This window comes from Camarhynchus parvulus, chromosome 2, assembly GCF_901933205.1.
Source record: "Camarhynchus parvulus chromosome 2, STF_HiC, whole genome shotgun sequence".
Taxonomy (NCBI): domain Eukaryota; kingdom Metazoa; phylum Chordata; class Aves; order Passeriformes; family Thraupidae; genus Camarhynchus; species Camarhynchus parvulus.
In genome coordinates, this window is record NC_044572.1 from 27,375,562 (window position 1) to 27,402,544 (window position 26,983).

General features: G+C 36.2%; 1 protein-coding gene across 3 annotated transcripts in view; it reads right to left on the minus strand.

Moving 5' to 3' along the window:
* Positions 1-7,102: 7,102 nt before the first annotated feature.
* THSD7A (thrombospondin type 1 domain containing 7A) overlaps positions 7,103-26,983 on the minus strand; it is a 273,595-nt gene continuing 253,714 nt past the window's right edge. For all 3 annotated transcript variants that reach the window (XM_030971359.1, XM_030971358.1, XM_030971360.1), the window contains 9 exons: positions 24,686-24,803; positions 23,981-24,126; positions 23,235-23,409; positions 20,978-21,151; positions 19,892-19,987; positions 16,906-16,988; positions 16,366-16,576; positions 12,864-12,951; positions 7,103-11,206 (listed from right to left, as the gene is read on the minus strand). In XM_030971359.1, coding sequence (XP_030827219.1) covers positions 11,122-11,206; positions 12,864-12,951; positions 16,366-16,576; positions 16,906-16,988; positions 19,892-19,987; positions 20,978-21,151; positions 23,235-23,409; positions 23,981-24,126; positions 24,686-24,803 — 1,176 coding nt within the window. In that variant the 3' untranslated portion in view covers positions 7,103-11,121. The remainder of the gene's footprint in view (positions 11,207-12,863; positions 12,952-16,365; positions 16,577-16,905; positions 16,989-19,891; positions 19,988-20,977; positions 21,152-23,234; positions 23,410-23,980; positions 24,127-24,685; positions 24,804-26,983) is intronic.

The following is a 26,983-nucleotide window of genomic DNA, read 5'->3' on the forward strand; positions in this document are numbered from 1 at the left end:
ATCAATCAACCCCAGAATTCTCTCTGCTGCTGTAGAGCTGTTACACTCAAAATCTTGCTTCTTATATAGGTAAAGTTAAAAAATTATTACCATAACTGAAAGTGAAGCACTCTAACCACTGCTAGTCCAGATCTGTTTAAAAAAAGGAGGTTAATGCAGTTAAAATGTTTTATACACACGCCCTAGTGCCTATCTCCCAGGGTTAGGGATGTCTCTGCTCCTCTGGGTGCTGAGATTGGTGGGGTTTCATACTGGTGGCAGTGGTGGGGTGTTAGTGAATTGCCAGCCTCTGGAGTTTTTCAATGTGAGGAATATGATTTTTGTGTTAGTCCTCACTCTAGGATCAATTTGGGGCCATTTTTATGTGTCTGTCAAAATCCTTTTACACTTTTGCTCTGTCTGCATTGGTCTGTTGTTCCATATTATACCAAATTTACTACATCTGGTGTCTTTTGTGTATGTTAGACACTATTTCTTTGTTATCTCTAAAACCAGTTCTGTCCAGCTCCAGGTCTGCAATCATCATGTTAGAGTCTTAAACAATATTCTGCACAGAACCACTGCTTCTTACTGCTATCTTTATAAAACTGTGGTCCTACTGTACAAATTAAATGCAGACATGTGGAACCCTTCCTGCTATTCCCACTTGTTCTCCTCTCATGATGGTCTTAGCAACTGGTTTACCTGGGTTAAAAGACTTACAGAATAAATAATAAATAAGAAAAAACCACATGGATGTAGAATAAAAACACATGGATGTGGATACATGTGTCTGACAGTCAAATATGTACAATGTTGATGAATAGAACAATTGGAAAGATTCTCCTCCCTCCCACACCCAAATAAACCCACCCCCCCCCAAAAAAAACCCACCTGCAAAACAACAAGAAAACCCCAAAATTAAACCAACCAACCAAACCTCCTCCCAAAACAAACAAACAAAAACAAATAAAAACCCAAACCAACCAACTAACCAAACAAACAAAAAAGAAAAAGAAGAAAAGAAAAAGACTCTGAGAATTTGAAGACATCGATTGTGCCAACTCTCCACAGAGAAACTGAGACCACAATGAACTTCCTTGCCCTTAGGGATTGTATGGTAAATGGTAGATCTGGGAGGCTTTTTTGAAAAGTGATTTGAATACAGTGATTTAGAGAATTCTTTAAAATATGTTTTCCCTCTTTAAAAGCAATTTAGTGTATTTTTATTTAATTTCCCTGTGCCCCTACTACTACTAAAAAAAAATAAAAATCAGCAAACCAACAACCCTCCCAATCCTGTTGCAGGATATGTGATTTCTTTTTATACACACAATTCAGTGCAGTTAAGCAGACACTGCCCAGGATGCTTTGCATGCTAATTGACAACTGCTTAAGGAGAACATAAAAAAGCTTTAAACAATGTAAATCAAGTAATAATAAATGGTATTAACACTTTTATTATTTTCTTATAATCCCTATAATGTTATTATTGGTATATGAATCCTTAAATAATAGCAGACAGCTCCATAGCTCATAAGAATTTGTTAAACATAAAGGCATTTTTAAGATGTCATGGCACAGCATTTTGATGAGACCCATGAGGTATTCTGGAGAAACCTACTGTACTGCCATTTCATTGATCTAAGGTGGCAGATGAAAGCCTTGTCACTGCAGTACCACCTCATTTCAAAGTGAATGCAGTTAGACAGATGGAGTATGGCAATTTTCAATGTAAATAATGTTTTGCCATTCTGAAGGAGCCCATTTGCAGTCTTTAGGCCATTAGACCTCTGCTCTGGCTTTTCAGCACTGCAGTTCTGCAATAGGATTGGAGAGTGTGTGAGATTGACAATTAACTTCTCACTTGTGCTGCAAACCTTCCTTTTATATTTCTGTAAAACTGAACAAATGACTGCTACTAATGTTTTGCTCATCAACTTGTAAGTGAAGGCCATTTAAGACAGAAATCTAGGATTTAGCTCCAGCTGCTGCTCTAATGTTCCAGAAAGCTTTTGCTGCAGTTCATTAAATTCAACTTCAGGCAGTCACAAAACTGCCAGCTAATTATTTTTTTCTTTCCTTGGCTGAATGAATCCTGGTGTCACCAATTTCCTCTCACAAAATGGAGCTACAGAATTCTTCATTGTGAAGATTGAAGAAACAAAGCAGTAAGGAAGACACCAACATTATTTTGTTAAAAACAGGTAAGACTGAATCAGTGGAACTTGATTTCCTACCAGTTTTTCAGACTATGGTGGGAGTCAGACTCTCTATGGGAAATTGTTTCTTTGCTAGTAGATCACAGGGCCTTTATTAATAACTGCTAGTTTATGTTTTGGGGACTAATAACCAAATTGGAGGTTACATGGGTTCAGCCCTCTGGCTGAAAAGGAGCAGACCTGGGGCTGAGAAATAATTTTCCTCAGTACTGAGTACATGAAGTGTTTTAATCTCTATGATCTCAGTAAAAACCAAATTAAATTATGACAATTGCATTTTGTGGAAAATCAAAACTGAAAATGAGATCCAAAATTGAAAGATACATGTATGGAGATGTCACTCCTGACTTTGCATACAGGATATCTACCTGAGCACATCTCTCTTAACACATGGATGATGCTAGACACCTCTTAGAAACTATTTTAAATATACTTCAAGATCATCTGTACTACCCATGGCTTTAAGTTGTTGGTATAGCTTATAGATAAAGTAACTAAAAGCAGAACATCCATGTGTGTTTAAAATCACATTCCAAAACAGGAAATGTGAATAACCTCCTGCCACAGAGTTGCTCATGGAATAGGGATGTTGTTTGATTCCTGTGGTGATTCACTCTTCAGGGATGTTACAGCCTAAGAATATTTCCAAACTAGCACGCCAAGATTTCACCCTGGAATTCTTGGAAAAATAATAGGTAATGAGAATTTGAGCTTATGCTAATGATTGTTTATTGTCATATCACAGTTAGGATTTCAAAGAGAGACTTCTCCCTCCTATTAATACACACAGAAGAGAGAGCCCTTACTATGATTTTACAATTAAAATTTGCACAAAATGAGTATAAAAGGGAGACAGTAGAGAAAAATGTAAACAACAATAGAATGACATTATTAAAATACATAGAGTTTGGTATCTTCAAGGTTTCTAAGTTGCTTCTTTAGTTGCAGGAAGAGAGGAAAAAATTGCTTCAGCTTTAAAATCCACATTTTAAACATGCACGTTTTTACTTTTGACAGTGTGTTTTCATGTACTTGTAAGTTGTCAACTGGCAACTCTTGTTGCCTCAGTGCAATCTTAAGAGTGAGAAGACACATCAAAAGAGAATTAAGGCTATGATAGCACTCAGTGCAAATCAGAAAAGTTCCACATAAGGCTGAAATCTGGCAGTTGTGTCAAGCATCGAGACACAATGGGGGCACGGGAATAAAGCTGTTCAGGGAATTGAGTTAGAGTAGGAAAGCAAGACACCTTATGTAACCCTTTGTCTTGTATGTCAATTTCATAGTTTTACATGGTACAGGTTGTGTAAATTAGTTTGGGTTCAGCCTGGGAGAGGTTTTTGTGGGACTTCATTGGGCAGTGCATTAAAAATAATCTGTCAGTACTGGACCACCAGTCACAGAACTGTTAACTAAATTCTGGTCCCAGGCTCAAACCATATTGCTATTTCCCTATAGATATCTTAAGGAGCAGCACTGGAAGGAGTTAAGAAGCTGAGAATTAAGTCACATTTTGACATGTATAGGTAAGAAAGAGGGTTTGCTTTCTAATTGTAATTATTCAGAGAAGGAAAAAATCATATTTGTTTTGAAATGCAACACTGAAATTGTGATGAAACATTTTTTATTTGTAAGCTAAACAAAACTGATTGAGAAACAACTTTTTGCCATTTTAAAGTATTATATGATACTCTGAAGGGTAGTTTTGAAAATAAAAGAAAACCTCATTAATTTTATAATTGCAATTTCAGGATATAATTCTGATAAATTTAAGGGCTAAGTTCTGAATAAAGTCCACAAAATGTTAAAACAGACATGGGAGCCTCTAACCCCTCATCTATAAATGGACAAGTACCAAATCTTATTTTCTCAGAAAAAACAAAGATTTTTAGATACATCAACCCAAACAGGTTTAGTACTTGAGCAGTTTGAAATGAGATTTCTTTTAAAATGGAAAACAACAAGAGCTATGATCATGGATTATGATCCTGTGGCTAAGTTTTACCTTCACCACAGTGACAAATCAAAGGGCTTTTCCCTTGCCTAAAGGGGGTCCAAATCAGTCCTGGGGCTCCCAGCAGAGCCTTAAGAAGGCTGGAGGGTGGGGGGTACAATAACCTCCTTTGAGCTCTGTCCATGCAAGCTGTGTGCTCTGCCTCCCTCAGTGCCAGGGTCTGCAGCTGAGCTGTGCTCAGCACGTTTTCCACCCACCCCTTTCCAGCAGAGCTGTTACCTGACCAAACCAGGACAAGCAGCATTAGGCAGCATCCAACAGCATCAACTTGCCAAGGCAGCTCAGAATATCAGTCCCAGAAATGGCTTGTTCTTCAGGCTGGAAGGGTCAGGGCTGTGGATTTAGCCACAGGTTGGTGTTAAAAACCTATCACCCTGACACTGCTGTGCTCTCATGAGGCTCAGCCCTGTCCCAGGACAGAGCTGCCTGACAGCACAAAGAGGAATGGCATATGCCCAATGCCATTTAAGATGTACCATGAAGTAAGCCTTCCTGTCAGAACTCAGGACATCTCTCTGGCTGTCCTGGATTGTGACAGTGGTCACAGGGGTTCTTGATTGAGGGAAGAGATGAGAGTGTTGACTCCATGTCCAGAAGGCTTGATTTATTATTTTATGATATATATATTACATTATAACTATACTAAAAAGAAATAGAAGGAAATGTTTCATCAGAAGGCTAAGCTAAGAATAGAAAAGAAAGAATGATAACAAAAGCAGCTCTCTCAGACTCTGTCCAAGAGAGCTTGGTCCTTGATTGGCCATTAATTATAAACATCCAAGATGGGCCAATCCAGACAGACCTGTTGCATTCCACAGCAGCAGATAACCATTGTTTACATCTCGTTGCTGAAACTTCTCAGCTTCAGCAGGAACAATCCTGAGAAAAGATTTTTCATAAAGAGATGTCTGCGACACTGGATGGCTCGTGCCCCTGCCAAGGGGCTCAGAGACCTTGGCACAGAGCCCAAGACACCTGTGACTTTAATTTTGACCCATGGAGCAAATTATCACCTTTGTATGAAGAATTACAAGTCAAGAAAGTTTAAGTAAAATAATAGTTAGTTTGTCACGAGGTGAAAAATAGATTTTTGGGGTTTTTAGAACGGGGGCTCAGTGTCACAAGATGGAGGAATTTGGGTGTACCCTGTCCTTCTTCTTTCTTCTTCCTAACCTCCATGTTCTGGGTGATGCTGGCACTTTTGGCTTGGTTTAAGGTAGAAACTCATTGTCTAACATAGGTGATAGGTATTGGGAAACTATTATAAATAATGTACAAGTAGTTTTTACTATAAAAAATAACACCGCCCTGAGGGCATCAGTGTGCCTCTGTCTGACCTGCTGAACAGACCTGGGCAGGCCAGAGAAAGAATTTTATAGATAAGAAACGATAAACAACCTTGAGAACGAGAACAGAAGAATCCTGACTCCTTCTTCGACTGCTGGGCTGGAAAAAGAGACTTTCTAATGCATCTTGGGGTCACTCTGATCAGCAGAAATCCCAAGACCTCCCCACTTTTCTGTTTAAGTAGGACTCAGAAAAGATGCCTGTTTACAAAAGGATGTAGAGATGCTTCACCAGGATGTTCCCACAGGAAATGCCCTCCACAGCCAGGGGCACTGCCCGAATGAAGGTAAGCAAAATGATACGCCCTCAGCCTCTGCTGAAAAATAAATGAATGGGCAAGCAGAGACTAAGATACACACACATACACACCCAACCCATCCCTGCTCTGTCCCAAAAAAATGCAAGTGTTTGTTCATCTGCCTGGACATTACCTGCTTTTGGATAGACAGACAGCTTTCCCGTATCAAAAAAACCCAAACAACAACAAAAAACAAAACAAAAACAAAATACCCCAAACAAACAAACAACAACAACAAAAAAAACCCACCAAAAAACACCCCAAAAAACAATCAGATTTAGAGATACCATTTTCTGTAGCTAAACTGATAGTGGTGCCAAACAGCTCAAGCTGCTCAAGTTCACTTCTGTTTCAGCAGGATAATTTTCCAGGTTTTCTAGATTTTCTAGATTCTCTAATGTATTCCTTCTAGTAATGTGAATAGTTTTCACATTACTAGAAGGCTAAAACATTAACAAAACGTACCTAAGTCTCTTGATTTACCCCTCACTTCATGTCCTTTCATCACACTTGTACTAGAAAATCATACTCTCCTCTAATGATTTTTGGGATTCTTTTTAACATAAAGACAACCCTTTCCCATTAATTCAAAAGTCTTGCAAACAGTTGCCAAAATCCTACCACATTTTCTTCACTAAATGTGAAGACTCTAGCTATTTAACAATAAAGCTCTAGAATTTAAATTTTCTTCTCTCAAATGTTTTTTAACTGGTTACAGATTTTTGCTTGTATTGAATTAAGCACATTTAAATGATCTTGAAATTCCTCTATTCCTCTATTAGGTTTTAGGTGGGAGTTCAAGATCAATGCTTTTGTGGTTTTTTCTGTCGATTCCAGCAGGAGAAAATGTAGGTAGGAGTTACTTGTGAAAATCCTGAAATGCCTTGAAAATCAGAGTTGTGTGCTCTCAAAATTGTGTTTAAATCTTTTAGGGGTTAGCTTGGAAAGGTTACTGGGGAGGTAATAGCTACTGAAACAGGACAAACCCCCATGATATGTTGTGTAAATTACACAGCAAAACTGGACATGAAAAGAATTGAGTTTTGGAGAGCACACAGATGGAATATGAGCAATTATGAAAAAGTGCAAAGTGACCCCTTTTGCTCTTTTTCTTCTTGTGTAGGGACAGCAACAGATACAGCTTGAGTTGAAGTGAATAGATGTCCTTTAGTAAGATCTTGATTCACCCCTTATTTTCTACAAAAATGTTTTTTCTGATATAAAAGTAGCAAGGAAGAAAAGTTTATTTTTTAAAATTTCATTTATTGGGTATTTATCAGTCAACAAAATATGTTTTGTAAATTTCCAGGTCAACTAGGACTGTAGCAACAGACTTGATTGTTACCATAGCATCAGAAAGAATTTTTCTTTTTAAATGGAAAGACTAATTTTTAACGAGAATATGTTTGCTAATGCCTTTCAGAAAAAAAGAAGAGACTATTTAAAAGGTGGTCATATTTTAGGGATCTGGCTTTTATTGTTACTCTATCCCAGCATAGAATACTACATTTATTTAAAAAAAGACATTAAATGATTTTGTGTTTATATTTATTGTCAGCAATACATCAGTTATGTAAAAATAACCCAGATGAAAATGTAAGACTTGTTACATTTTCCCATCATCTGTATTAACTGAATAAAGCTTAGTGACAATATACACAAATTTGCAGTAGTAGCTGTACGTAAACATTTTGTGCATTAAAAAAGAAATGTACATAATTTAAAAAATAAAAATGCATTACACAATTTACAAATTAACATTAACAAAAAAAAAGTAAACATTCCTCAGACAGCTGCCTCCTCGTTCTACAAAATAAATATTCAAGTAAATTAAGTTAGGCAAAATAAACTTTTAACTCTTAATGATTTACATAAGGTAAAAAGACAGATTTCCATTTAATTCAAAGTATATTTTACAGTGATTTACACATAGAGTTTTTAAATTGCTCTCTTCAAATTGTAAGATTGGAAAAAAAATTTATTACATTTTGGTAGGAGGAAGGGGGTTTCAAAATTGATGCTTTATACCAAATATAAACAGGCTTGTGCAGTTGCATCAAAGCTTCAAAAAGGAACTGCTCCAGGACTCAAAGCAGACACAGTAAGCTAGAAACTACAGTTTAAAAAAGAAAAATATAAACCACCACATTGACAGGAAAATATCTACTTTGCTATTTTCTGAATGTTTATTTGATCACTGGAAACATTACTTTCACAAACTAATAATCTACAGTAGTGGCTGCTTTAGGCACTGGATTTGTAGAAGCACTCTGATTTTTAAAGCAAATTGCTTTTCATTCTATATGGATAATTCACAGATTATTTACTTCTGTTTCAATGCTAGAGGGCTTAATCACCTTTGCAACATTTAGATTTACATAAAATTTCAGCCTCCCTTACAGCCTAGTATTTTTTCCTTGATAATGAGGGAAGCCACTCTGGCTTCAAATTTCCATGCACTTTGTTCACAGAAAAAATAATAATAAAAACACACTCTAGATTTTAAATGCAGCCCTAGTATGATGCAGATGGGCACCAGATATTCACTGATTAAAGTGTAACACATACTAAAATACTTGCATGGATTGCAAAGGCCAAACAGACTTTAAAAACCCTCCTATCTCTCTGTTTATCCATTAAATGTGGTAAGGAAAAGGAGATGGCATACCTTTAACTTTAAGTTAATAAATACTTAGATTTAGGACATAAAATTCTTCAAGGCAAGAACTAGGCAGCAGCTCCTGCTAAGACCAGCCAGTGTCATAAATAAAGATGACTCATTGCCAGTGAAAGAAACCCTGTTCCCTCAATGCCCTCTTGGTTCAAAACTATTCGACAACACAGAATCAGACTTCTTAAAAACCAGAAATCATTATTAAAATCTGTCTCCCCATGTAGTTATTGTTCTTTAATACTTTATCATTTTTCCATGTTTTTTTTTTAATATCTGACAAAAGAGGAACCAAGCAGGTTTTTGTTGCTTTCTACTCAAGAATGCTGAAAATTAAAATTATCAAGATTGGTATTTTTGCAATGGATCTTTACAAAATGATGTAAGACTGAATACTCCTGAAGTCCTCAAACACATATAGGAATGAACCACTGCTGTGGCAGGCAGCCATGAAACTTCATCAGCTGCAACTGGATCAAGGTATAAAATGAGAAATTAAACCTGCACCAAATGTTGTTACCATTATTCCTCTGCTCATCATTCCCATTTGGGGAAAACCTACACAGTGGGATGAAGGTAATATTCTTGATGCAGTAACACCACACTGGTATTATGGCAGCTAAGTTAAAGTAGGACCATAATCTCTCTTGAATATCCACAAAATGCTCATTGGTTTCAAGAATTATTCTACATAGAACAAAGGTGTGTATTTTTAAGAACGGATATTACCCATTGATGTCCATGAGAGTCTTGTCATTGATTTTAGTGGATCTGGGCCAAAGTTTGCAAAGCTAGTTTCACTCAGTGTGCAAAAACTGGTGCTTCTTGAGTAAATAGAGTGATGAGTAGGCAGAAGTGGTTTAGGTTATAAAAAAGACCTGAGAACCCAATATTGAACTTTATGTAACAATTCTTTTTGAGAGGTTGCCTGATAAAGTTTTGTATTGCTTAGTAGTGGCACAGTCACTTGTACGTTCCGGCTGCACACAGAAGCCATTTGAGGAGAATAACCCTTCTCAGGTCATGGAGCACATCCGTAACAGCCATGTCACATGAGTGGCAAGTCAATGAGCTTCATCTTGGAAGCCTAACACTGAAAAGCCATAAGCATGGAAGAGGTTAACAATGAGTTTTCATACTGCCAGAGTTTTTTTTAAAGTCATGAGTATTAAAATGGCAGAACTATTGATCTTATTGTTTACTTGCCAGTACACTCAGAAGTTTAACTGAATAATTAAAAGAGTTTGTTGAATTATCCTAATTAGAAAAGACAAAACATCTCTGAGTATTGCACTGCCAGTAACAGTGAAAGAGCTCTCATTAACAGAAGGAAAGAAAAGTAAAACCATTTTATTTTAGTTGAACAATCAGAACACTTTTTTAGACAAGAAGTATGTCACTCAGGATTACAGGGCAACCACTTTTCTTTTCTTTTCTTTTTTTTTCTAACAAAGTTAACAAATATAAAAAATCTAGTCATAAACAACCTACAAAGTACAGTTAGAAACCAGCAGGACAATTTATACCAGTATAGGTAGATGGGGCAAGAAACTAGACAGTTGTATTACTGCCATGGTGTAGAGTACAATGGCTGCTGTGATGAGGAACGGTGTGTGTACAGCAAACGTCGTAGCTGATTCCATCCCGTCGCAGTCCAAACTGAACACTACTCTCTTCAGGATTCAAGACCTGTCTGCTTGACACTCCTTGCACAAGATACATCATTATCCTTTCTGAAAAGAGGCAGTTTCTATGGCAATACTAGTTAAGTGCATATCATGCTGCACTAATATAGTGCAAAAATTTGCCTTACATGTAGCAAAAAAGATGCAGGCAACAGTTTGAGTTAGAGAAAGTAGAAACTTATTGTAACATTTACAGCAGGTATTTTTTCCAGACACCAACCACTAGAAAATAGTGAATCTGAGAACGCCTCCTCTCTGGATGTACACATGAGGCCTTTATAATTTGGAGTGGTAACAGGACAGAATTTTGCAAGTGAGTCATTGCCCTCTGAAATGCAGGTTAACACAAGTTATCATCAACTGGCAAACTGTTGAACTTGCTCAGTGGGTTAATCCCAGTTAAAAGTTAATATTGTACTAAGCACTAAAATGCTCTCCATCACATATATAATCTGATAGAATAATACATATGGTTCAACCGAGTATATATGTTATGTTTGAATATAAAGAGTCATAGACAGCTTGGTACAAACTCCTCATGCGTACTGATTATACTTGGTTAATGATGCAGGGGCTTCCAAGTGTTAATACTATGTCAGATACAGCATTCTGGAGGCAGAAGTGGTGCTCAGTTCTAAGACTGAGGAAACACCACAAATCTCCAACTGCAGTCTATTAATGTGATTCTGCCTGATTTCTTGGTGCTGATGGTCTAAAGTAAAGCAATAATACCTTGAATATCAGTAGGCATTATGAAATCCATCCTTCTTTATCTGTGGTGCAGTTACAAAAAAGAAAAATTCAAAACACTTAATCCACTCCATAGAAAATCCCTGTGGCTTTGGACACCTTCTGATTTCATTCCTATAGTTTAGACTCCATTTGTCACCATGAGAAGCTGTAGTTTACATGTCTGCATCTCCATCATAAGCCAAGGTTAAAGGTTTCAGTCGGTTGTTCTGCCTTCTCTGGGGCTTCTTTGGCTTTTTGCTGAAACAATAAGATTATTTGTAAATAGAAAAAAGCAACTAATAACATACAAAAGTCTTAAATGAAAGATGAACATGCTGATAATGCATTCAGTTGTTTGTTTATAAAAGCTATAACCTTAAAACCTTCACTGGGATCACTAATTATCCCTTTATCAATGCAAAGCAATATCTAATTCAGTTGTTCAGAAAAAAGCTGTTATGATGCTGATGTGACTTGATGAAATCCTTGGCAGGTACTCCTGCAACATGACCCAGTTTTCAGAAGAATTCAGAGCCTGCCATCCAATATTTGGTCATGTATCAAAGCTGCAATCAGGTTCTTTTAAATTACGTGACTCAAATATTAAACTGCTCTTGACACATCAAGGGTTTCCACAGGAAAGATCCATCTTTTGATTGGTTCTATCTCATTATACTTGCTGGAATGCCTACAATTAATTCTAGATGTTATAATCAAACCAGTCATTAATAGCAGGTATATGGTTGTTTGACATAATATTCCTTGTCTAGCCTTGAATTAGATTTTAATCCAGCAGTATTTCCAATCCATTTGATAAAGTTTAAAAAAATTACCAGGCCAAAGGAAAATGAATGTTTATCCGTGCTTTAGTGCTAATCTTCTTTTAGAGTGTAATGTAAGCATTTCTTTAAATCAGGCCTGTGCATTCTCAGTCTTATCCAAAATCTTATTTCAGCCATGTTGCTTAGGCTGCTCACATCTGAATCTTTCATACAAAACTTTTTGTTACAATCACTTGCAGTAGCCACAGTTTCCAGTCCAAATAATCTGCAGTGTTGTTGAATGCTAATGGATTTCCTTTTTCCTCAAGCCCCACCCCCCCAAACCAACTAATCAAAACAGAAAGACCACAAAGAAAATCCAAACAAACAAACCACAACAACAAAACCAAAATAAACAACAAAGCAAACAAACCCACAAAAAACAAATAATGAATCAAACAAAAAAAAAATCAACCAAAAAACCCCAATGAATTTTTATATTACCTAGACAGAAGTGAGGTTTTGGGCAAAGTTTACTGAATGGCAAACATACCCAGAAGCTCCCCAAATGCCTACTAATGCAGTACAGCCAAGAGCCTGATGTATATGACTACACTTCCCTCACCTTTTACCTGTACTGACAGCTGGATCAGAAATTCCAAACAGGACCTAGAAAACTTCAGGGAGCACATTCTCAAAGGTGACTTGTTCAAAAAAGAATTCTTTCATGTATTAAAAAGATGAGAAAGCTTTAAGATTTTGTCTGGTTCTGTATCTCTATATCTTGTCAGATATAAAATATTATTTGTCTGGTTACTCAATGTCCTTGGTGCCATTTCTCTCAGCATTTTTTGATACAGACACAATAAAATTATTCTAGACATTGTATATAACAACCAAGATAAACTGAACAAAAATGAGCTGTACACTAAGCTACCCCATGTTTGTAAGTTCTTATACCCTCAGAAGAGCATGTGGTGATCCATCATCTAGAGAGTAACCAGAATCTGCTAACCGGAGTCTGGACAAAAGGACAAGGCAAATTAAACACTGCAGTTCACAGAAGGGTCTGCAGTTTCTACAGCAGCTGATGTAAACATTTTCATTACAGTCTGTGAGGGGACTGTTTTCTTATAAATAATTAAAGAACTCACCAGGCTAGATAGATCATAGAAACAATAAAGATGAGTAAAACAAATGCACCAGCAGCTACACCATAAACCCAGGTCTTCAGCCTCCCATCTAAAAGGAATGAATGTTAGTCAGTAGTGTTTGAGTTAGTCTAGTTGAATTATTAGTTCTGATATAGCATAGAAATACTTTAATAAACCAAAATAAATGTCTTGACTAGCAATTACAGTTTAATCAGAGTAAATATTGTTAAATAACTGAGCAATGACTTCTCTCTGCTCTGCTTTTCAGTTGGAGTCAGGATAATTCAAATGGAACTGAGATCTGGGGCAGAGGCAGCAGGTCAGAGACCCATAAACTCAGCTTTGGGGCCCTGTGGTAGTGAGCAATCCCTCAGTGGGATCACAGGGCAGTGCATCAGCCTGGGACTCATTTAGTATCACTTTCTATTCTAGCTCTGGTAAAGCAATCTGTCTGTTATTTTAATTCTTGTTCCTATTTACTTGTATGGTTTTAAATGTCTTTAGCATGCTGTACGTCATCCATCCCTTAGCTGCACATACACAGCTTCTACTACTGCAAAAAATAGCAACATTTTAAAATTTCTTTCCCTACTAAATGCAAGTTTTTCTGTTATAAATAGCTTCTCCTCACAAAATAAAAATACACCAAAAAACCCCAGCCCATGCTCCTAAATAAAACAACTGTGTGTCGATAAGGACTGTATTTATGTGCAGCCTGTGCAGTTTGTATTTTGGACATGATGTCCCTGGAGGTTTGGGCATACATACCACTCTCCTTCTTGTCTCAGGTGCACCCATGTCTATGAGGAAAATGATGTGGCTTTGTCTTTGGGGTTTTGCTCTGCCCCCAAGTGATCACATCACAACTAAAAGAGCACATGCTTTTTGACTCACTAGTTTTATCCAACTCATTTTTCAAATTTCTAAATGGCTTTTTCAAGCATTGTTTTCCAGGGGATTAGCTAGCCTTGTTGCATCTCCTTGACAATTAAAAAAATCACCCTTATAAAATGGAATTATTTCATATTCAAGTGGTACAAGTTTTATTTCATGAAGTTGTGTGTATTTTCAATGTAAGGAAATACAGCTAAAATTTTTTTGACCAAACACTTAGCGCTTCTTGTTAGCTCTTCAGAACCAAAAGACACCATCAATGCAGTTTTTATTTCCACAATAATATTAACAGAAGTTAGATTAAGATTGCTTGGTTACACAGTAGTGCTCTCCATTGCTATGCCTGAGTTAAGCTCAGGCCTTCTGCTCTGCAGCAATGCAAAGTCTTGCTGCCATGTGGACAAGTTATTCAAGACTAATCAATATCAGAACATTTTCCCTTCATTACCTTAATCAACCTAATGAAACATTATAACTGATAATAACTGACATAACTGAAATAACTGATCTATTAAAGATTAATGGAACAACAGATTTGACCTGACATATCCTATGATACAATAATATCAATGAGAAGAATTCAGACTTTAGTACTGCTAAATAGGTTAGTTTCCTCTCTCCTTAGTTTATTTCCATTGGTAAATGTAAGAGGCTTAGGTTTTTTTCAGGTTGGCTTCTTTTAAAATAGTAACATCTCCTTGAAAAAAAGGCTGTCAATGTCTTGTATACAGATTTATTTGTTTTTGTCAAAGCAAGGAACTCTGCTAATGAGGTCATTCCTATTATGCACCTACTGACCTCTGACTCAGGCTTTCTGAATTCTCTCTGGACAGATTATTTCTAAGTATGCAAGGGACTTGGCATCTCAGATTCAACTTTTTGTGGTAATACCTCAGCCCAGACACCTGAAGAGGACAGTTTTAATACCTTCATTTCTGGAGCTGCAATGTAATTTGTGGAAGAAAATGAAAGACCTATTTTAAATCTAGACTTAGAAACTGTGAGGAAAAAAAATAATCATGCCAGAGTAAACCCAAACCTTTCCAATATATATCCAATCGTGAAATAAAACAATCAAGCCTAAATCTCATCAGAATTGGAAAATACTCACTTTCTCTCACATTTGCTCATAGCTTCACTGCAGAAAGTATTAGTTCTATTGAGTATGATTAAGATTATCTGTACTGAGCTATGTCTCTTTCCCAACTCGAATTACATAAAACTGGTGAGATTTCATGAAGTTTCTCAAATGTACTTTGCTCCAAAACCCTCCCTGAGCTCACATGAGCATTCATATTCCTAAACTGTTGAAGGTGACTGTCTGATATTTGCTTATTGCTATCACTCTGCATGCTACAAAATGCCCTCTGGCAATTTCAGGAGTGGTTAGCTAAAATGAGTAAATGATAACATATTTGGAAAGATGCTATTTTTTAAAAGAGGACCAGAAAAGTTTAATTTTCTATTTTTTATTGTTGAATAAAGTACTTGGAGTAAAGACCATTTTATTGCAGGCATCAAATATAATATCAAAATACAAATAATAGTAAATACTAGTAGGACTAATCGGATCTAATGTAAGTATTTCTAATTTCTAGCCCAAATATTATTTAATCTGCATATTAGAAATACTTTTATAAATCTCAACTTGAAATACCTTATGGATTATGCATGTAAAGATATTACTTTCAATTCTGCAATTAAAAACATCAAAAAACCCTTTAGAAATGAGGAAGAATCAAAAAACCCTTTAGAAATAAATGACCACATTAATACACAAGTATGTTAGTATATTTAGCCCTATGTGACTTAAGAGACACTGAAGATGATAACCAATTGCCCTCTTTCATATTAATAATATTTTGGACAAGCAACATATCTCTTATGTGAAAGTATTTTGTTAATTTTTTAATCTAAATATTTAGTAGGACTAAAAATATTTACTGACATCTGATTATATGATGGACTTTATGAAGTATTTTTTATTAAATAACTTATATTTTATGTCATTCTTGCATGTAAGTTTTTTCCCACCTCTAAAAACACGGTCCATCATAAAAGCAAATATTGCTCGTAGAGACTTAGAGCAGGCCTATGTTAAATATCAGTAATATGGTTAGCATTTGACTAACATGAATTAGTATAAATATGGATGTCAGAAAAGCATTAGCATACCTATACCAATTATTTTCCTACAATTTGTGCTTTGTCTGCAAATTTTAAGAAGCCTTTACTATTTGCATTCTTCAGTGCTATCCTTTCATTCCTCTGTCAAGAGAATTACTGGTTAAGACACCACCATTTAATATATTGGCTTGCATCTTTGCAGCAAACTGGCAGTCACATTTCAAATAGGTTCTGTGAATTTTAACAGGTAGAATGACTAAAAGGAAATCTGCAATATATGATTTCTCTAAATATATTGATGGAGTAGTGAGAGGGCTAGGTGTTTACTTATGTATCTTCCTTTGTTTTCAGTGAGAGTACATGTCTGCCTTCTTAAATGAACAGTCAAGGGTTTTTCTGGTCTTCCTAGGTATACAAAAATATAAATGCCAGACCCTGCAGCAGTACTTAGCACTAAGAACTGCTCATTGCATGACTTCACCTGGCCCAAAAGGCTGCAGAAACCAGGTCCTTCCTCGTCCTGTCTGGTTACTGGAAGGCTGGGTAGGGTTCACAGCTCGACTGGTTTTCACATCTCCCTTTTTGTCCTCCATGGTGGGGATGACCACCACCGGGATGAGAGTGCACTGCTGGAGTGTGCCATCGGAGGACATCACTTCAGTGTATCCGTCTTCACAACTGCATGTCCTAGTCTGCAGGGAACAAGTGTTTTACAAGGTGTAGTGGAAAAACAAGGTTTTCTGTGAGCCATAAAGCATAGCAACATGGATGACTGGAAGATAAGACTGTTTTGATGGCTGCTAGCCAGAAGAGAAACGCTTTGTATATTTTTTTGCAAGTTCATACCATATCAACTATGTAATATCTAATTGAAAGGTAGAAATGGTGCAAGGTGGGTCTTATCAAATTTGTGACTTGTAAAATCACTGAAAATACTTTTTGTTGGTATAATCTTTGTAATCAAGACATGTGTGGGAAGGCCTCCTGGGGGTGTTCTATGCTCCAATGCAGTAGCACATACCTCACTGCAGTAAGCGTGGGGTTGGCTGCACGGTGGGTTACATGACCTGTCAGCATCTGGTTGGCGCATCACTAAACAGCCCCCTGTAGGACAGAAAATCATATTTTCACATGGTAATACCTCACCACTGATGAAATTACTTGTTGCATTATATAATGGATGACAATCTTGTTGCTAATTTGAATGTAAGAGTCCTTTTATTCCAGGGTGAAGCATAATTGGAAACAAGTGTTTTCTTATATGTAGAGTAAGGATACAGCAAATGTATTTAATTCCATGCGCATTTTAGAGAACTAATATTTGGCAATGGAGCCTTTTGTTTTCCCCTTTTTTGGATTGCCCAAAAAACCAATTTAAATGCTTTGTTGTACTCAAGGGAACAGATTTGGTTCTACAGGGCCCTCCTTATGACTTACATATCTGTGGTCACAATAGAAATAAAACCACCTTTTTATTTATATCTTTTCCTGTTGAACTAAAAACAAGTTGCTCATCCTGTTTATGAAAGGATACCTGTTTTCTGCTGCTACTGGGTCACTTTTACACATGCCTTTATGAATCAAGGCTTCATGTTAGTCTGAGATTTTGCGAAGGAAAGCAGATTTATCAGTAAAGCATGTACTGAATATTACAATACTGATGATATTGTGGGTTTCAGTTTTTTCCCTTTTTATACAGGCCTAGTTTTCATTTCTACAGCTTTATATATAGTGCAGTTATTGTTATGGACCAGTACACACCATCAGGATTTCCCTATCACTTCAGCCAGAATTATTTTAAAATACATTTAGAATCAGTTTGAATTTACTTGTTTCCTTTTAGCTTATAGAAGAGGGATATGAATCACATTGTTTAAAATTTCTACTGCTACAGGACAACTTATCATGCATCTCCCAAATTAATACCATTTTTATACTGGTGTGATGTGATGATGAAATCCTGATAGCTGAGGTTGGTCACAACCATAGCAGATGCAGTTAGTTGTGGTTACGCAGATCCAAGTGTTAACAGGATGGCTGGTGAAGAACAAAGAAAACCCTGCTGGTTGCCATAAGTTTTCCCCACCCCCAGAAAAGAAAATCATACATCCTAGCATACAAATCACATGCCTGTGGGAATCTATGTAATAAAATATCAGTCATCCAAGGAAGCAGAAGGAAAGAGTTGCCTCATCGCCCATGGGAAATAACACCTTCAAGTAAAAAAGAACTATTCAGCACAGTGATATTATGCAAGCAACTAAATAGAAAAAGACCTTAAAATACCAACAGAACTCACAATAATTATTTAATAATGTCTGAATTAAAATACACTATGTTGAATCCAAATGTGCAAGAATAAGGCTGACAAGACACAGTAATAGAAGATATGGGTTGCTTCTGAATCAAAATAGGTGATCTCAATTTAAATAAATCATGTATGTGCGTCTATCACATGAATGAGCTCATAAATACTGTAGTTTATACAAAACACTTTTAGAAAATGTACAAATGCAAATTAAAATCTGGTTCACTACTGTATAGTTAATGTAGAGAAGTTCCCTCTACATTATATATTAGTACAATAGAAGTACTGTGTTTGAAAACTATCATAAAATCCATTAAAACTATATTTTTGCATTTAACAGAAATATATGAAAAATATAGTTTTGTGTTGCATGGAGCCCAGTGATTGCATGTTCTGGAATATTCCTTCCTTTGAAATCAGAAAATTATCACAGATTAAAAGATATATACAAATAAGCTTTGAAGAAAAAGTGATACAATATAGGTCTCAGGTTTGTCTGCCTTGGAGGTCCCATTATGAAAAATCTGCCAATAATACAGAGCCATACTCTTGTCTTTCCTAACATTTATCACAAGGCTGTATTCAATCACATCAGAATAAATTATTATTTTCATGTGACTGTGATTTATGAATATACTCTGATTTTAACATCTCAGAGTCGTAATCTCCAAGATGCTATTTACTCCAAATCCTATAGGACCTTTCATAGATAATGTCCTATATTAATCTCAATAAGAATTCTCTCTTATAGTTTTACTTACCATAGAAAGATCTTAGCTAAGCAGGAAGCAATCAAGGTGCATGAATAATGACCTGTTGCAATTCTTGTGAACAAGATGTGTTTTAATAGTCCTACACAAGGTTGCAAGAGACTTTGAGCTATTATTTCAACACCTTGTAAAAATAACACAAATATTTTATTTCTACTGTCACAACAGACAGTAGTGTTGGACTCCACCATGAATAAGTATTGTGGTGGCAATAAATAACAGCCCCTCTGCTGTGACTGACCTGACAACAGCTGGCATTGAGGATATTTTTACAGTCTCTGGGATTCTTTTACTATCACTTGGTCTGACACAAAAATTATGTAAATAAATGCATAAGTCTTTGCCAACATATAAATCCATATAAATAGACTCATATGAAAGTTTTCTTCTGAGATCTCAGTAGTTCCTAATCCATGTCTTTTGTGCTTTGGCTTGCACAAAAAGTCACAACATCCCATAGCAGTCCATTATGTATCCTGATACAGATTTATGGCATCAAAGTAAAGAAATAAACTCATATTAGCACATTTATTAAAATGTTATATTTTGTAACATATATGGATGATACTATCAAACTGTGCAACTTTCTCTGCCTTTGTATAGGCATTGAAATGACCTGCAATACATAAAAAGTGTATTTGTTGTAGGGCTTGAAACCCTACATTTAGAAGTGTAAAGATGCCTATGGTAATAAAAAAACCCAACCATATACAATGTAAAACATTTCAGGTCCACTACATGAGATAATATTTATATTTACCAAAAGCATTACATGCTGCATGACTCTAGAAAACAAACAACATCTTTAATATGCAAAAATATGATTTTGATTCATATCCAGGAAGGTTGGGGGGGGGTTTCTGTTTGTTGGGAAACACATTATCCACCTGTTTTCCAGGCTTTTTTGTGTATATCAAATGAGTAGTTACCTGTGACATTTAAACCATCTGACCTTTGGCACCACACAGTTCGAGAAGATCCCTTCCATGGGCTAGCCATCCACTTGTACTCGTAGCACTGCCCATCTGCACAGAGAACATTCACATTTCAAGACATTTAATGACAAGGTTTTAGACTACCACGGGGAGCAACCACGCTCATCAGCTGACCATACTCATTTTGTGGCCACACTCATTATGATTAATGACTTGTACAGCTGTTAAGTATGCCCCTTTCTCCTTCATCCAGCACTGAACCACACACATGGATCTCCCAGGGTCTCCTGCACTTACTGGACACATGGAGAATAGACCAGCTGTGTTTGAGACACTAACTAGGATTATGAGCAAGGCTAATGCAGTAAATGGGTACAAGAAATGTTTCCAATAAGCTCATAATGGTTGTGGCCCATCTGTTGTGCAAAACTCATTTAGGGGTCAGGTTCCTTTCCTGGTACCACTGAGCTTCAGCCAGTGCTCCAGTGCTTGGTGAAGTGGCTAGGGCTGCATCTAGCTTCATGTCTCAGCTCTTCTGTGCACATCTCATATGGTCTGGGATATCTGGAACATGGAGTCCTTCTGCACCTTAGCTCTCTATCATAAATATAAAATTCCTTTTTGTCTGATCCAGCCTCTGAATGGCCAAGTTGATACAGGAAACTACTTTTCTTAGACAATTTGTCTACTAGCAGTAGTAAGCATGGCTGAGATATTTTAATGATATTGTCATGCAATCAACAATTCAAAGAGTAGAAAGGAATCTAAATCTGGTTATGAATCAAAACTCAGAGATTTCTTTTTGTTAATGTTACTAAGTGTATAGGGAAACCCTTTGTCCCATATAAAAAGAAATGTCATTATTAAAAAGAATCATTTTAGAGGGTAGCACATGATAGTTACACTTGAAAGTTTTTCTCTTTATGGTTGATCTATGGAAAACAACAATTTAAGTGTATTTCTGTTTATCAAATTTGCATTTGCCTAAAATTGCTACCGTGAACAGAAAGAAAACAAAATTATGGTTTTTCTGTATTTTTTTCTTACAGGAACCAGCTTTAAGTATATTTTGGTGCTTACCATTGCATGGTCTTGTTTCCAAAGCCTGTTCTGGACAAAGATGTTGATTCTCTAAGTCCTGAACGATCACTGCTCTAGATCGGACTTGTACTCCTCCAAAACCAAGATCCTCACCATTAAAACAGGTTAGCTGGCAAAGGCTCCATTCTGACCACTCTCTCAAGTAACAGTCCCCTGTCAAAGAGCAGTTTTAGAAGATGAATGACCATTGTATGCGAAGTTTTTTACACTGAATATGTCTTTAAAATGTCCAAATACGGTTTCTGAATTTTTCTTCTTTTTAGCTCCTTTCTTTCCTCTTTTTAAACTTGACTCATAAGGTAGAAATCATAAGAGTTTGATACTCTCTGAATGTCTGTGTCATAGAAAATATTATAAAGATTGTACAAGGGCCCGTTTGTTCTAAAGCAGTTTTAGTTTCTTGTAGCATTCCCATGAGATCACCCTCATTATAAATCTCTTTGCAATGCTCTACCCAATGTCTAGATTTTTGTACATTTTAATATATTGTGCATTTTATGTCTTATGGTAAATTTACATAATTTTTTAAATTCCTCTTTGGTCTTAGAAAACATTGTCTAGTATTAAGAAGATAAATTATTGCTTATCTTTCTCTAAATAGACATAGAAGCAACTGATGGAAAATCCTTTACAAGAAAGGGAAATGGGAACACAATTAAAATGTCTGTTCCTGCTATTTCATGTTAGGCTAATAGACCTGTAGAATTCTATAGTGTAAAACTGAAAAATAAAATTACACTAATGACGCTAATTAGCACAATCAGCTACAGAACATTTAAGGAAGATCTGAGGCACAACACAAAGAAACCATTTTGGTAAAACTGCAGTTGAAAATGGGACTAGACTGTGCACAAACTCATAAATAAACCTCTTAGTTCTCATTATTTCAGAGAGAAAGCCATTAAAAATTCATGCTACCTTGCATTATACTGATGACAGATATAATCAGTACTGTGTTGACCGGATGCCTGATTAATGAAGGAATTTTATTTGCCAACCTTAGGAAAGCATGCAAAGAAATGAATAATTGACGAACTGATGTATACATAATAGGAAAACAAGTAGTGATTTTTGGAAACATTAGCTGGAGCGTATCATTAGCACATCCCCACAGGGCAGTTATTCTTGCTGGCTAAATGTGAGATTGTTGAAGAACAGGTCCCTGCTCAGCAAAAATTTTAAAGCAATCAGTAAGCTGCTATATTTTTTATAAAATTCATTAATATGAAAACATAACTACAGTCTCTGTATTCTTCCAGTTTCCATTTAAGAAGTAAAAGTACATGAAAATTATGCAATTGGAATGCAATGTACAAAGCAGTGATGGAAATCTCTCGATTTCTTATTAATTTCTATTTATTGAGACAATTTTGCCTTCAGTCCAATCTGAAATAAACTGGGGAAAAAACTCTGGGAAAGAGGAGAGTTCCAAGAGAATGAAAATAGAGTACTGGTGTGAAACGACAGCTACATTAGAACTGAAGGAGTTTATCACCTCTTCTCAAGATTCATCATTAATAGCTATTGAAAAACAGCAATATACTTCAAATTCTACAAGAAAGTGTTTGGATGAACTGGAGTGTTTTTACTGGAAATTAAATGGCTCTTATATGCTCTTAATCCTTCTCATTATGAACATCATGGACCTGATCATTCAAAACAGCTCCTTTAGATTCAGTTCACAAAGGCAATGATAGAGCATGTCACATCCAGAGAGCTAAACAACTAGAGGCATTCATGTTTTCTCAGAGATCAAAAACTTAGTTTCATTTGGAATAAAACCTCTAAAGGAAACAACAAGAGATCTTAGCTTATCTACCTTAGACACCCATAAAAGGCATCAAGTCTTTAGCCACTGGTAAAAGTATTAATAAAGCTGTTGCATAGTCTACACACTTAACACTAATATTAATCTGTAAACCAACACCCTTTCTTATAGAGTTAAATACAGGTTTTATTTCAATGGATTTTGTGAAAAAAATATATATGTCTTAGATACAATCTATGACAGAGAGCTCATGTCTTTTATAAATTTAAAATCTAGTATTTTTTCTAATTGATTGATTATCATGAAGCCACTCCTAAAAAGTAATTCTGTTGGTCATTTGATAGACGAATCCAATCAGTAAAGCAGATGAAAAAGATTTTATTGCCTGTGGCTAATGCTAGGCCCCAGTAGCTATAATGACACCCAAGCAATCTTGAAATGCAACATCTATTTGAACAGCTTTGTTACCTGGACAAGGGAAAGTGCAGGTTTCCTCAAGTATTATCTTCTTGTCACCATCTATAATAGGCTCTATTTCTCCACAGAATTCCTCATCTACTACTTTGCCAACATCTTCAATGGATCCATCATAAACCACACAGGAGATGTTCCTCACTCGTGTTCCCTCTCCACATTGAGCATCCTACAGAAGGAGAACATATATTGATTAATACTGAACAGAAGAAAGTGTCAAAAGACTAGATCTGAGTTACATGTCATTCTATCCCCTATTATTTTTCTTAACTACTTATTCACTCCAATAAGGAGAAAAAGGAGACAAAAAAAAAAGAGAAGACATGGTTCATTACTTCTGAAACAAAAAAAAATACCCAACCCAAAATTTCTGGTCTCTGGTAACTTAAATTACAGAGCTAATTATGTCTTTGAATTGCAAAGAGAGCAGTATGCCAAGTGAAGATCTCTTCTAATATGTGAATATATTTCTGATTATATTCTTTTACAATAGAAGTATTTAAATTATTAGCAAAGATGCTGCTCAGGTACCAAAGTTTACATTTATACTCTGAATATCTGTAAGACACTGTTGCATCTATTGATAAATATGAAATCTAAGGAAAAAAACTAAACTTATTTTTTGTGTAAGAGAGGTAGAAACAAATTGTTTAAAGAGTTAATAAGGAGGTATCCAGGCATATCACAAATATGCCTGGATCCACACTTCCCATAACTTCTAAGTCCCATATGGCTTTTACCTCTACTTTGCATGTAGACCATTGACCATATTGCCATCGATAACAAGGTTTTACTGGACAGGGTTTGAATTGCTCCATCTGAGAAGGACAAGGTCTCCCATCACCCTGAAATGGCTGATTTATGGTTCTTCTTCTGATCATTTTTCCTGTAACAAAAACCAGCAATATAACTAATAACAAAATGGTTAGACTGATTTATTCCTCAAGATGGTTCTATTTTGCTGAAAAGCATTGTGTTTGAATAAAGCATTTTTTTCCAGATTTGACAAATTGAAGTATAAAGCTGATCTGTTATCTCTTGTCTGTTATGTGGATTCATATTTTCCAAGTCAGACACTTTATATTCTGTCATTTGTTTGTAGTGTAAGAAGCGCAGGAGGATGCCTGATTAGGATTGCTCCTGTAACAGCAAACAAAAGCAGTAATTTCCTAGTTCAGAAGCTTGAAGAAAAATATTCTTTATGAATGTGACAACATGTTTTTCCATTTCAGTGGAGACTCCTGCTCCTCATCTGGGGCTTGCTGCTAGAAGAGGCCAGCAAGCTGTGTTCTTCCCTCAGTTAACACAGAAATGTGCAACCCATAATTGTCTGATTCCCACATATGCTACCCAGGTTCACTGAGATACAGGTTCTATTTCAAATACTTATATAAACTGAAGGAGAAAGTCTCAGTCTTTAAAATATGCCAAAGACACGTACTGACCTGTAAGGCCACATGTTTGAGAGCACTCAGACCAGGCAGACCAGTCAGAGAGTTGACAGTTCACAGGACATTCCACCACACAGGACATATTCATTTGCCATGTCTTTTCCAAACCAAGCTGAAAGAAAATGTGAAATGGTTAGCACAAAACTCGAGGCCTGTATCATCAGTGCAAGGTAAAAAAGTAAAGTGACTAAGACGTTTAAAATTCTCACTTCAAGACAGTCCTAATGGCTATACTGCTCTTCATATACATGCACAAATCCCATTTTCATCAATCATTTTCTAAATGAGAACCTATAAATGGAGGGCTTAATCTCTGCACTATTACTTTTTACAACAGATGAAGGCCAAAATCATTTATGAAGTATTTTGAAAGAGGAATGCAAAAATATTGAACAGCTCTTAATAAGTGAATTGAAGTGATACTAGAAGCCAAGTTCAAAACCAGCAAAAGGAGGAGGATGAACATGTACTAGATATTTAAAAGATGTTGCAGAAGCTGAAAGTTTACAGGAGCTCAAGAGAGACTGAACAAGTTAATGGAAGAGAAATCTGAAGGTTTAAACACATAGAAAACCCATCAGGCAAATGCAGTTCAGGAGCTGAAAACAGGTGGAAGCTGCGAAAGGAATAGGTTGATACTCTTGTATGTCTGTGCTTCTTACTCTTCCTGGGGCATCTGCTTATGTCCCTCCTGTTTTCTTCCTAATGTGCTATATAAATGCATGATTTCTATTCTATTCTATTCGATTCTATTCTATTCTATTCTATTCTATTCTATTCTATTCTATTCTATTCTATTCTATTCTATTCTATTCTATTCTAATCATGCTATCCATACAAAGATATTGACATGACACTGACAATGATTAAAAAAAAAATACATCTGTGCATTTTTTTCTGAAAAACTTTGCAAAAAAACAGAATCCTCTAACATCTGTAAAGTAAAAGCTTCAGTTTCTGGAGGGGTCTGAGTGAAGGGGACAGAGAAATTAGTCTCAAGACTCAAGTTTTCCCAAAAATATATTCTGTTCTCAGTTTCCCCCCAGGTATGATTCAGCCTAATGCCCCACCCCAGAGAACGAATTTTTATAATGGAAGGAAGTTTTATAATGATGCTCAAGACATGGCACAAGAACTACATGCTCCTTTGGTCTGATCCTGGACAGCCATTTCTATGTTCTTATAAAATCACACACTGCAGATTTTCCCTATCCATGCAAGGAAAGAGATATTCTCACTAACACACATGAGAATATATGATGCAAAATTAAATGTGACTGATGGCAAAAATATTAGCGTAATAACACCTGCATCCTGCACAGCTGAATTAAACAGGGTGTATGATCTAAAGTGTGAAAGAAAATCAGTCCTGCCAACATGAACAGATCTACAGCTTTTCAGCACAAAGGACTGTCCTCTTCACTGGACCTCACCAGTAGATCCTGATCATCATTGACGCATTTCAGAATCCTAGGCAGTTGTGAATATCTTTAACTAGAAAAAATCTCCACCTAGTTAAAAAAAAAAGCAAACTAGACATTTCAAAACCTATTAATTTTAATGACTGTAAAAGTTAATGATACAAAACCAGCATTTAAGACTTTAAAAAGGAGATAAACCCACTCTTTCCTTCTAAACACAAGCATAGAGCAATAATTAGGCACAACATTAACATGCCATCCATAAATAAACTACCACAAGTACTGAAAATATCTCCTCATGATAGACTCACCAAGCTTTAAATTTGCATTTACAGTACCATTTATTGAGACAGATGAGGGTTTAGACCTCTGTTTGCTTTTATACATCAAAGAATGAGTTCTTGGCTTTTCTCAGTGGTTCAGTATAGCCTTGATTATACAGCTATCACACACAGACAACACCTGAAACCTTTGGATAATCTGGAATTTGGATGATTAGGAAGCTAGAGAGCCCTCTTTGAAGTCCATATTTGGGTCAAACCTTCTGAGCAAAGGCTTTACAGTCTGCTGAATTTATTTCTGCCAATTATAGAAACATGACCGCTCTCTTCAAGACTGGTCTTCTCAGCTGGACTTTAGCAGCTCAAGAGGGAAAAGCCCAAGAAAGATATTAACAGTGAAGAGGAGAAAGCAGAAGGCCAGATTACCCACAGTGACCTCCTATTTGCATGTCTTAGATACTGAAGTGCTGCTTAAATAGATCTGGGGAACAACCGACAGGTTGCAGTTCAATAGTATTCACACATTCTCATCCCTCTCCTTCCTTGAACTGATGAATCACAGTTCAACTTGAAGAGCTCAGAAAATATTT